The sequence below is a fragment of the Saccostrea echinata genome, unplaced genomic scaffold (genome assembly GCF_033153115.1).
Source record: "Saccostrea echinata isolate AGI-Se365-2 ecotype Australia unplaced genomic scaffold, CSIRO_AGI_Sech_v1 ptg000009l, whole genome shotgun sequence".
NCBI lineage: Eukaryota > Metazoa > Mollusca > Bivalvia > Ostreida > Ostreidae > Saccostrea > Saccostrea echinata.
Genome location: NW_026889758.1, coordinates 7,461,650 through 7,473,771, shown reverse-complemented (window position 1 = coordinate 7,473,771; position 12,122 = coordinate 7,461,650). Strand labels below are relative to the sequence as shown.

The following is a 12,122-nucleotide window of genomic DNA, read 5'->3' as shown; positions in this document are numbered from 1 at the left end:
TCAAGTCATACTATATTTCATTTATACTGTATCAATACAACAATACTGTAATCTTAATTGAAGTACATGTACATAAACACAGGTACTTAACATTTTACCTTATACAATAAAATACTATAAATATTACTTGTTTTCAATAACACAGGGAGTAATGGACTGACATAAGACTGTGACATTAAAAACTATTGCAGTCTCTAAAACTATTGTGTAAATTGTTTTTTTTTTTTTCAAAACAATAACTGCAGCATTGTTGATAAATTGTTCACACCAGAAAAACTTGTGTTTATTTTAGACAAATAAAATTTTATAATAGTATAAAATCTGTTGCCTTATGTCTTGGGTAAAAAATAATCTAATATTCAGTTAACTGTATCTGCCACTGAAGCCATGTAACAATCTGAAGAACTTCATCTGCTGAATCATCTATATATCCAAGTGTGACTAAATACGAGTAAATATCACTTCTACCAGCATCAAGGCAAGCTGCTATTGATTCTTGATCCCAGTGACTAATGACAGCTTATATCTGAAGGACTTCCCCTAGTTTGAGAACTAGTTCCTGAAGCTGCTGGTTCTCTGCCCAGTGTACCCCACTTCCTACAACAAGGCCCTGTAGTATACACCTAGTGATGGATATCATCTGTAACTGCTGGTCTAACTCCTCACACAAACTACAACAAGTCATAATCAACAACTTATACATGTATATCCATTTTTCATATTTAGGAAAATTTTACCTGAAAAACTTTGAAATTAAAAAAAGGAAAAGAAACAAATCTAGTATTACAGATTTACTTTTCTTCAAATCACAGCCTCAGAGCAAGGTGGGGTCATGAAATGGGGTCAAGGTCCTGCATGGTAAAAGGTTTAGGAGTGTTCATGCCTTGATACATCATCCATGCAAGTTTGGTTCAGATAGGCCTTATAATTTCTTGGTAGTGGACCTACGCCAAAAACTTATACCTGGTCACTCATCTGGAAAATGTAGGTCAAATCCAGCATCCGAAGCAAGTCAATTAGTGTGCATCCTTAGATGTGTTATCCATGCGAGTTTGGACAAGGTACGGCAAATAGTTACTTTAGAATGAACCTGCTCCATAAACTGTAACCTGGTCCCTCATGTGGAAACATAGGTCGGATCCAGCATCTGAAGCAAGTCCAGAAATGTGCATCCTTAAATGTATTATCCATGCAAGTTTGGTCAACATAGGGCTTAAAGCTACTTTAGAATGAACCTGCTCCAAAAACTGTAACCTGGTCACTCATCTGGAAAATGTAGTTCAGATCCAGCATCCAAAGCAAGTCTGGTAATGTGCATCCTTAGGTGTATCATCCATGCAAGTTTGGTTATAAATAGGGCTTAAAGTTATTTGGAAATGAGACCTGCTCTTAAAACTTTAACCTGCTCCAAAAACCTTAACCTGCTATAAAAACATTAACCTGGTTCCTTAGCTGAAATTGCAGCACCTTGACTGAAACCTTGACTGGTACAATGAAACACACTAGTAGAAGTATCTTCCATTCACTCTGATTAATGTAGGGCATAGAAATACATGTACTTAAAAAGAAAACTGATTCAAAAACTTTAACCTGGGACGCCAACTTCGTTGAGGTGAGCTAAGAAGTGTTGATGGACATCTACATTTCTCAGCTTACACAGGATCAAGGACAGAAGTTTATTACCCAGAAGCAATTCGTAACAAAATACAAGTTTGTGACCTTGACCTTTTCAACTCTTGTCAATATGGGCCATATTGTCTTATGCAGATAAGGCTGGTACACACTGCAAATAATCCCATACAATTTTTATGGCAGAAACCAAAGGCTGAAAGCCATTGAAGGGATTATAACTGCCTTTACATAACAATCTTCAATCTTTACTTGACCCTGCACAATCTCGTGTCACAACAACTATGTTGTAATATTTACTCGGTACACACGCTGCAATTTAACTCACGATATCAATTGCATGAGATTAATTGCAGCATGTGTACAGGCCTTTAGAGACAGTATTGAAGTAAATCTGAAAATTATTTCATACCAGACTTGTGACCTTAACCTTTCAACTTTGGCTTCAAAATCATTAGGGCTCATTGTTACAAAGAGTTTCATTGCAAACTCAAAGAGGACTTAAGTTATTACCTGGAAATCATTTTATGCTATACATGAATTTTGGACCTTGGCGTTTGCTCTTTTGATTTCAAAATCAAAAGGAAGTCTTCCAAGTCATAGAGAGTTATGATGTGAAATTTCAATGCAAATCCTGAAAAGGATTTTTCGATATATTATCCAGAGACTGCAGTGTATCTTTTCATAACATATAAAATTTGAAATATAAGCTGCTAGAATAAGAACAATGACTATGAGCCATTTTTTGAAATTGTAAAATTCTGGTCAACTGGGTCCAGGTTTTACACCTAAGGGCAGTGCTTCATTTGAAAAGGCATTAAGTCTTTAAATCTTCTTCACTCATAAACAGAAGGATGGAAAAACCATTAATACATGTACATATATTTCCATATTATATGCATATTTCAGGGAAATCAGAAGTATTTCTGGAGACTGCATTAGGTTTACTTCATAGTTTTCTCCAGATTTCATTAGTTTTACCTGTGTTTTTCAACAGACTGCACAAGTCTTTCCTCAGTGGTTTTTCAAAGGGTTTTATTAGTCTTTTTTCTCGGCTTTGAGAGACAGTGAGAGACTATTACTCTTACTTATGGGTTTTAAGAAACGTTATATGTCTTACTTCTGGGTTTTCTAGGTCTTATTAGTTCTACATTTTGGTTTCCAGAAATTAAATATTTCCCACTCTGTGGATTTTCTACAAACTTAATTAATTTTAGCTCTTTTTCCTCTGGGGTTTCTGAATTCCTCTAGAATTTTTTGAGAATGTATTTATTTCAACTCTGGGGGCTGTGAATTCCTCGTGGATTTCTGAAAACTGTATTTTGTTTTTTCTCTTGGGTCTCTAAATTCCTCTAGGATATCTAGAGATTGTATTTATAGTTTTCCTCTAGGGTCTCTGAATTCCTAAAAGATTTCTATTTTAGCTCTGGGTTTTCTAGAGATTGTATCAGTCTTACCTCTGAGTTTCCTGGTCATGCATCTTTTTCCTACTCTCTTGTTTCTCTTTCAACTCTTTTAGTAGTTGTCTGTTTTCTACCTGTATGTCTATATTTAAAAACAAAAAAAAAAACAAATGAAATTAGGCTTTTTTTAATAATAAAAATCACAAAATTGAAAATTTTTGCAGCATTTAATGAAATAAATAAAAACAAGAGGACCATGGGCTACAAAGCTCACATGAGAACATTGGCTAGGAAAAAAGCAAAAATCAGTTCAGTTTTGAAAAGTTTACGGGGGAGGGGGGGTTGAATTTTAAACTACCTAATGATGCTTTCATATCAATATAACAAATGGCTTTGCTATTCTTGAGCATCAGATTTTTTCCCATATATTCATTTGTAAAACTTTGATCCCCCATTGTGGCCCCCACCCTACCCCCGGGGGCACTCATTTGAACAAATTTCATTCTACACTACCCAAGGATGCCTCCATATCAATTTGAATAATCATGGCTTTGCAGTTCTTGAGAAAAAGATTTTATCCTATATATTCCTCTATAAACTTTGATCACCCATTGTGGGGGGGGGGGGGGGGGGGGGTCATGATTTGAACAAACTTGAATCTACACTACCTGAGGATGCTTCCATATAAATATGACCAATCATGGCTTTGCTGTTCTCAAGAAGTAGATTTTTAAAGATATTTTTCTATATATTCTTATGTAAAACTTTGATCCCCCATTGTGGCCCCATCCTACCCCCGGGCGTCATGATTTGAACAAATTTGAATCGACACTACCTGAGGATGTTTCCACATAAGTTTCATCTTTCCTGGCCCAGTGGTTCTTGAGAAGAAGATTTTTAAATGATGCCATTATTTTTTCACTAATTCCTAATTATCTCCCCTTGAAAGAGGGTGTGGCCTTTCATTTGAACAAACTTGAATCCCCTTTACCCAAGAATACTTTGTGGCAAGTTTGGTTGAATCTGGCCCAGTGGTTCTTGAGAAGAAGTCAAATATGTGAAAAGTTTGTAAGCAGACAGACAGATGGACGCCGGACAAAATGTGATCAGAAAAGCTCACTTGAGCCTTCGGCTCAGGTGAGCTAAAAATGAGTGGTGTACCTCTGTTTTCTTTTTTCACCTCATCCAATTCTTCCTGATATTTCCTGCACTCCTGTAAAAGTATAAGAAATTCTAGCAAGAGGATCATGGACATATTCTAAAAGATTATATACCAAATTTTGTTTCAACCAGATCAGCAACAAAGCTGAAAATGTTCAATACTTTATTCATGGATATACATGTCATTTTTTCCAAAACAAATAGGAATTAGTAGATTGATCATAATGAATAACTTATGTGACACCAAAAAGAATATTATTATGTATACAGAAAGAACAATGTAAAGGTAAGGTCCTGTAGACAAAGATCCGGGTGCGTATCATTACCACTACATTTTCAAAATTTTCATTTCCGCTACATGCACATTACTGCTACAATAAAAGATTCATTACCGCTACATTTAAAAGTATACATTACCGCAACATTGTCTTTTTTGTTAGCCAGCGTCTTATGCGTGTACAGTACAACATATATATACATGCATAAGACCTGTTGCCCCTGCTCACCACGGGAAGGTGAACGTAGGACTTTGAGCAGGATGGGTTTTTTTTCATTTTTTATTTGTCACAAAATTCTCAATAATAGTAGCCATGACATTCATCTGACGCTAAATCGACTACAGACTTATATATACTCATTTTGATCACTGTTGATTAGAATTCAGATCCAAATTGTACTTCACTACATGTTGAGTGAATTATATTGAATGGAAATCATATCCCGTGCCATTTCTGGCCGATTTGTTATGTAGCGGTAATGAGTTGTTGTCGGCATTAGTCCCTTTGATAAAATGTAGCGGTAAAGATCGCCCGAAAATTTGAGAAAATGTAGCGGTAATGAGTTGAAATTTTTTGCAATGTAGCAGTAATGTTGACCTCCCAAAGATCCATGTCTTCTCTTAAAGAATACACACCACTTTATGAGATAATACCTAGCATGAAGTCCATTTCAGTGTGTGTATTGATTTAATTTATACACATGCAAGTCATGGGAATTGTATATAATATTACATATAGATGTAAGTCACAGGAATTGTACTGGTATATAATATTACATATACATGCAAGTCATCAGAATTGTAATATTATATATACATGTAAGTCACGGGAATTGTATATAATATTACATATACATGTAAGTCATGGGAATTGTATATATTATTACATACAAATCCTTAGAACACTATGCAAAAGTAGTTGGGTATATAATTATATAGAGACAAACTGACAGGAAATAATATTATCCCATGTTTACCCCTTTATCCCGTGGATATGACTCATTGGATAATTTTTCATATTCCACAGTTAAGTGCAGTTGTGACGTCACAATGGTTTTTGCGTTAGAGTGATGAAGTAAAATAAAGTGGAGTCCTATATAAAACAGTGTAAAACATTGGTTGTGAAATATTAAACATGGGATAAAAAATATCTCCCATGATTTGTAGTTGGATATGACTTTTATCCAACTCGTTGTGTGTTTTTATCCCTTCGCCAAGGCTCGGGGATAAAAAACACACAACTCGTTGGATAAAAATCATATCCAACTACAAATCATGGGAGATCCTATATTTACATATACATGTAAGTCATGGGAATTGTAGATAATATTACATATACATGTAAGTCACGGGAATTGTATATATTACATATACATGTTAGTCAACAGAATTGTACATAATATTACATATACATGTAAGTCACAGGAATTGTATATAATATTACATTTTTTAGTCTGTGGGATAAATTTTCAGATACACTGTACAATTTCTATATCCTAATTGATTTTTATTAAAATAATTATTTTTAACTGAGGTCCAAGAAAAACAAGCATTCTGAGAGTATTGCATTAGCAATACTAGTCCCCTACCGGCAAGTGTAATCTGGTTCCCGTTAAGAATTGAAAATGCCATAATTCCGTCAAAAATTAATGAAGCGGGACGAAATGCAAACTTGATCTATAACTAATCAAGGTAAAGCCACATACCAAAAATCAGCTCAATATCTACAAGCGTTTAGAAGAAAATTGCGGAAAACCCGTAAAAATTGAAAAGGTCGTAATTCGGTCAAAAATCAATGAAGCGGAACGAAATGCAAACTTGATCTGTAACTCATCAAGATACACTCACATACCAAAAATCAGCTCAATATGTACAAGCGTTTAGGAAAAAAGTGCGGAAAACCAAGTGGGACAGACTGACAGACAGACAGAGGGACAGACAGACAGACAGACGGACAGACAGACAGACAGACAGACGGACAGACGGACGGACAGACTCAGAGGAAACCTATAGTCCCCTCCGGTTTCACCGGTAGGGGACTAAAAAAATGCTTATGTACTATAACATGTACTGTCCATGCTTATTTGTTCAAAGAAAGGCAAGATGAGAAGGCTTTTTTATCAAAACTTTGTAACTTCATTAAACACATTCAAAACAACACAACTGGGGAATTGTGAAGGGTTTTGGTGACTAGCAGAACATTTGGAAATGATTGGGATTCAGAGATAAAACCCGGTGATAAGCTACAAGAAATTTTACTCCAATCATGAAGAACATCAAAATGGCAGCTGGTTGGAGTTTGTCAATCTCTGACTTTTTATTAGTGATTATCTGTTATGTTTATCATCAGAAAATTTGAATGATTAACATTCTTTATGGTAAACATTTTCAACATTTTCAATTCTGTTTTTGTTTCACCTGCAGAGCAACACTTGGCCATCAATTTTCTTTTTGCTTGAACTGTCCCTTTAATATGACTACATGTAATAATCATAGCCTATCTTTTCCTCTCAAGAAGATTTTAATGGACTTTTTCCATATGTTCCATGCAAAACTTTGAACCCCCCCCATCCTTTGTGTGGCCCAAACCTTCCCCCAGGTTTGAACTAATTTGACACTATATATGAACTTTGTTAAGAAACTTTCATACAGGTTCTTGAGAGGAAGATTTTTTTAAGAAGCCCATCTTATTTTTGTCTTTTCTTGTTTATCTCCCTTTCCAAGATGGTGTGACAAAACTGAATCCCCTTTACAGAAGGCAGGGTTGTGGCAAGTTTGAGATGTTGGACACCAAGTGATCAGAAAAGCTCACTTTGACCTTCAGGTGAGCTAACAAACCTTAAGTGTTCTCATGATATCCGACACCAAACAACACTGCCGCTCCATAAGGTTCTCCAAATACCTGTTGAACAAAGAAAGGGAACAACTATAAAATACAAAAGGTGTTATTCTGGAGAAAAGATGTGTATATCAATGCAAAAATCACTAATAGTATGTGTGCACCACAAACATCCACAGTTTATTATCTTTTTTTTTTTGGAGCAATGACTTTTTTGAGCCAGTCCCTTCTGTGGTATCATCCTTGCCCAAGGGGTCATAGATTAACAAATTTGCATCTGCACTTTGTGGGAATGCATGAATGTAAACTTGGCATTTTGTAAACTTGTACAGTAAAAGTCATTTATAGCAAAGTCCTGGGGACCTGTGAATTTACTTCACTGTATCTGTAATTTGTTATATATCTCTTTATGAATTCATTAAAATATATATAGGGAATTCACAATATACATGCTTTCCTTCTTCAGGTGTGCCTACCTAATATGTTTAGTGAAGTAGTAAATACAAAACTAATCTTGAGATACGAAAGCATCCAAAGCAAGTCCAGTAGTATGCATCCTTAGATGTATAATCCATGCAAGTTTGATCAACATAGGGCTTATAGTTACTTGAAAATTAGACCTGCTCCAAATACTTCAACCCAGTAACTCATCCAGAAAATGAAGGTCAGATCCAGCATCCAAAGTCCAGTAGTGTTCATCCTTACAGTGTAGATGTATCATCAAAGCAAGTTTGGTCAACATAGGGCTTATAGTTACTTGAAAATGAGTTCTCCTCCATAAACTTTAACCTGGTCACTCATCCGGAAAATGTATGTAAGATCCAGCACTTGCTGCCAAACTGATGCCATACAATGTACTTACTCTTTCTCTGGGGTTTTGTGTGGGGCATCTCCCTTTCCTTTCTCAGGGTGCTGGAACAACTCGGCAACAATCAACTCGCTCCTCTCTAACCTATCAATTACATATAATCTGGATATAAAGCTGTTATAAATTATAATCTACTTCATCTATCATGATTGTCAAATTCAAAACAAAAGGCTCTACTTTAGAATACTCCCAAATTCAAGACTGAAGAATGTGGGATATACATGTAATGAGAATTTAACAGTTAGTTGTACACTTATCTCATAGTTTCAGAGGCATTTCAAAAGATCTTGCACTATTTTTGATTGACTGTATGTTGTTTTACGTCCCATTTGAGAATTTTTCACTCATATAGAGACGTCAGAATATACCGATAAAGGGCTTCAAATTTAGACCTTTACTCAGCACTCAGGGCCATTGAGCAGTGAGGGATCTTTATCCTGCCAACGCCTGCTGTGACATGGAGCCTCGGTTTTTAAGGTCTTATCCGAAGGACCCGCAATTTTCACTTCAAAGTGCCGAGTGCTTGGCGAAGGAACAGTCGCTACCTATTTTCTATCGACTTAGGTCAGTTGCAGCCGGGGCTCGAACCCATGACCTCCCGATCACAGAGCGAGCGCTCTACCAAATGAGCTACTGTGACCATTTTGATTGACGAGGACACCTTAATTGTATGTCTGTCTTATTAAAACAGATTTAATTTATAAGTAAATACCTCTTATTGAATAGATTTATCCTTTCCCTGTACATCGTCTGTTCAAACAAATCATCAAGTTTTTCAGACACCCTAAAAGAAGTTAATATTACTGATATGACATAAAGGAAAAGGTATGTACATAATACAAAAAAATACGATATTAAAAGTTTTCACACTGACTGTAAATGGAGAATAATATTATACTTTCTTTGGTGAACCACCTGCTTAATCCATAAATGAAGGCTTCAATAATATGTACACCATTACCAAATGATTATTTCAATGAGTAGTAGTTATATAAAATTAATTAAAAATTGTAAAGTGTTTTATTATTTTTTTGTTCAGGTGAAATTGTTTATGTCTAACATGACATGATTTTTGACTTTAACCTCATGTATTTCAGCAAAAAATAAAAAACATAATAGACTTCAGAATGAAAGAAAATTAGGATAAAGACAAAAGAATATTAATGTACATACTTACTTGTCATTTAGATCTTTCTCAGAAAAATCACCAACCTCCACAGATGCTAAAAACAAATGAATTTATTAATTGTTACCTGGCATTTACACATTCATGAAGATTCATAAATTCATTAAATTGAACAATTTTATAGCATAGATGTTACAGAAGGATAAACCTATATATTCTTATTTGTCACTTCCAAAATTAGACTGGTTTATTAGGACCCATTGCATAAATTGGATACTATAATAGCCTGTTTGGGATAAGCCCCCCCCCCCCCCCCAAATAAAAATGGGATATAAATCAACATTACAAATAATGAAGATTTTTCTTTTACCTATAAATACTGTAAATCTGCATCATACTGTAGCACTTAACTAGCTACAACATTTGGTTAACAAGGTTTTCTTTACTCCACTTTTTCAGGAGATTGATCCCTCAGAAGAGAGATGTAAACTTCTCTGAGATCAATCACTTAAACTGTAGGGTTATAGAAAAACTTGTGTGCTAAAAGTTATCTGCATTCAATGTATATTTAACAGGTCCAGTCCAAAGACTATTTCTACCTACATAACTACTTATAGCTACCTATATTTAAACCTACTCCAGATAACTATTTTTACCTACTTTTTGCTCTAATTACATTTTGTGGTCAAAGGCAGAAATGGTGCAATATGGTGAGCACCAAATTCAATAATGCAGTTACACTGATGATGAATACGACAAAGATTTTGGCAAAAGATGATTACTTTTTGCATTAAAAAACTACATCCAGTTTCATTTTCTGGTAGGAATGGATAAAAACTAAGTCTAAAAGACTTATAAATCTGTATCAATTTTAAAACTAATCTTCAAGCATTCTAGATAATGTTTTTGGGTGATTTTTAATGAATTTCTTCTCTAATCTTCACCCTTACAGACCTGTTTACCCATATTGTTGTCTCTCAGTATATTTTATTAGATTCGTCAGTGAGATTTGGCATTTGCCCGCAAGATTTCACTTTCCATCGATTTTGCTAGATAACAGCTACATTTCCTATTACAAAAACATGGTTTGGTTTAATAACAAAGAAAAACATCATGCTTTCCTTGGAGGTTTTCTGTCATTTTTTAAACCACCGCGCTTTAACAACCCAACATTTCCCAGGTTTTTGAAATTTTTCACTTTTTTAGCAATTAAAAAGCGTCAAACTGAGAGAGATCATAACGAAAACTAACTGCTAAATTACAAATGAACTGATTTCTGATTTCCATATTTTCAAAATAGCAAAACGTGAGACGTATTTTGGACTCAAAATCCATACAAAATACGGCAAAATCGTAAGAGTAAACAGGTCTGCCCTTATAAAAATTTTCAAATTATCATCCTGAATTTTTCCGTGCAAGTGCACAGGATGATAAACAACAAGTTTGACCTGTTTTAAAGATGCGCCATAATTATCTTTTAATTTTATTTTCAAAGACAGGTAAAAGTAGGTAGAAGTAGCTACTTCAAGTAGGTTTAAATACCTAGGTTACCTAGGTACGCACTAGGTAGAAATATAGTCTTGCTAAGTTTGGACTGGGCCTGTTTAAGGGAATTTACAATATCTATAGCCAAAATAAAATCATTAATATGCACTGATTCATATCATATAATAGGTAATTCAACAGGTCGGGCACGATTTCCTGATTGTGCTGAACCTGTTCAAGCTAAATCTAGCGGTGCATCGAAACGCCGAAATGTCGGGTTTCTGCCGAAATGTAAGTAGAATGCGCCGAAATGACTGATGAAATTCTGCAATGACTGTGGATATCAATTGATACGGATACTAATACCTCAAAAACATAAACTTTTTGAGGTCAATCTTTACCCCTAAGGTTTTAGAGCCCATTTTATCGTAAATATTGGAGGAAGTCAGCCGCCATTGACGGGTTTCATAGTATACCGTATACCACGCCCGATTGTGTTTTTTTTTTCGATATGTTATAAATGTTTCATTCATTATACAATTATTATTATTTGTGAGAAAAAACATTTAATTAATTATCAATTATAAATTATTGTGAATATCAATCGATTATTATTGATATATAATTGATAAATTTACATCGCAAACGATGTTTGGAAACTGGGGGATTTGTTTGTTGTTTGTTTGGTTTTTTATTCATTTATTTATTTATTTTTGTATTAATGAAATAAATTTCGAAAAGGATAGGATGCAAGTTATTTCAACTTAAAAATCCTTTCCTCATTATACAAACAGTGTATAAAATATGATTGTCATAACAAATAAATTGAGACAATTTACAGTTATATCATACATGCAATATATATTAATTTGAACAAGAAGATTGCATGTTTATCAACTTCATGCAGGTGGATCAAGTACTTATTGATTTTTTTTGAGAATTTGGAAATTTATCACCGTTTCAATCACCTTTAATAATAAAATAAAATTATCTCTCATATGGTGTGTACATTAATTTGTTAGACACAACTTGTGCAATAAATTATTCATCTTTCATGCTGGTAGCAATTGAACTGTTAAAGTTTGGTTGAATCAAATTAGTCTAAACATCTAGTTATGAGATCGTGATGTGACATTGTAAATACATGTTGAATTTCTTTTCACGTTTCTGATTCTCATTTCTGTCTTCACCCCCCCCCCCAAAAAAAAAAAAAAATCATCATAATCAAGGAAAGTTTCGGAAACCAATTATGTAGATATATGTAAATTGATTCACGATACAGATTGTGTAACCATTACAACAATCTCTATAATACTAATCTGAAGAAGAACAAG

At 34.4% G+C, this 12,122-nt stretch overlaps 1 protein-coding gene across 2 annotated transcripts in view; it reads right to left on the bottom strand.

Annotated features, from left to right (window-relative positions):
* Positions 1–12,122, bottom strand: part of LOC133181695 (zinc transporter ZIP3-like) — a 30,758-nt gene continuing 18,636 nt past the window's right edge. For both annotated transcript variants that reach the window (XM_061316256.1, XM_061316255.1), the window contains 7 exons: positions 9,355–9,400; positions 8,890–8,961; positions 8,172–8,261; positions 7,309–7,372; positions 4,194–4,245; positions 3,087–3,174; positions 1–671 (listed from right to left, as the gene is read on the bottom strand). In XM_061316256.1, the coding sequence (XP_061172240.1) occupies positions 521–671; positions 3,087–3,174; positions 4,194–4,245; positions 7,309–7,372; positions 8,172–8,261; positions 8,890–8,961; positions 9,355–9,400 (563 nt within the window). In that variant the 3' untranslated portion in view covers positions 1–520. The remainder of the gene's footprint in view (positions 672–3,086; positions 3,175–4,193; positions 4,246–7,308; positions 7,373–8,171; positions 8,262–8,889; positions 8,962–9,354; positions 9,401–12,122) is intronic.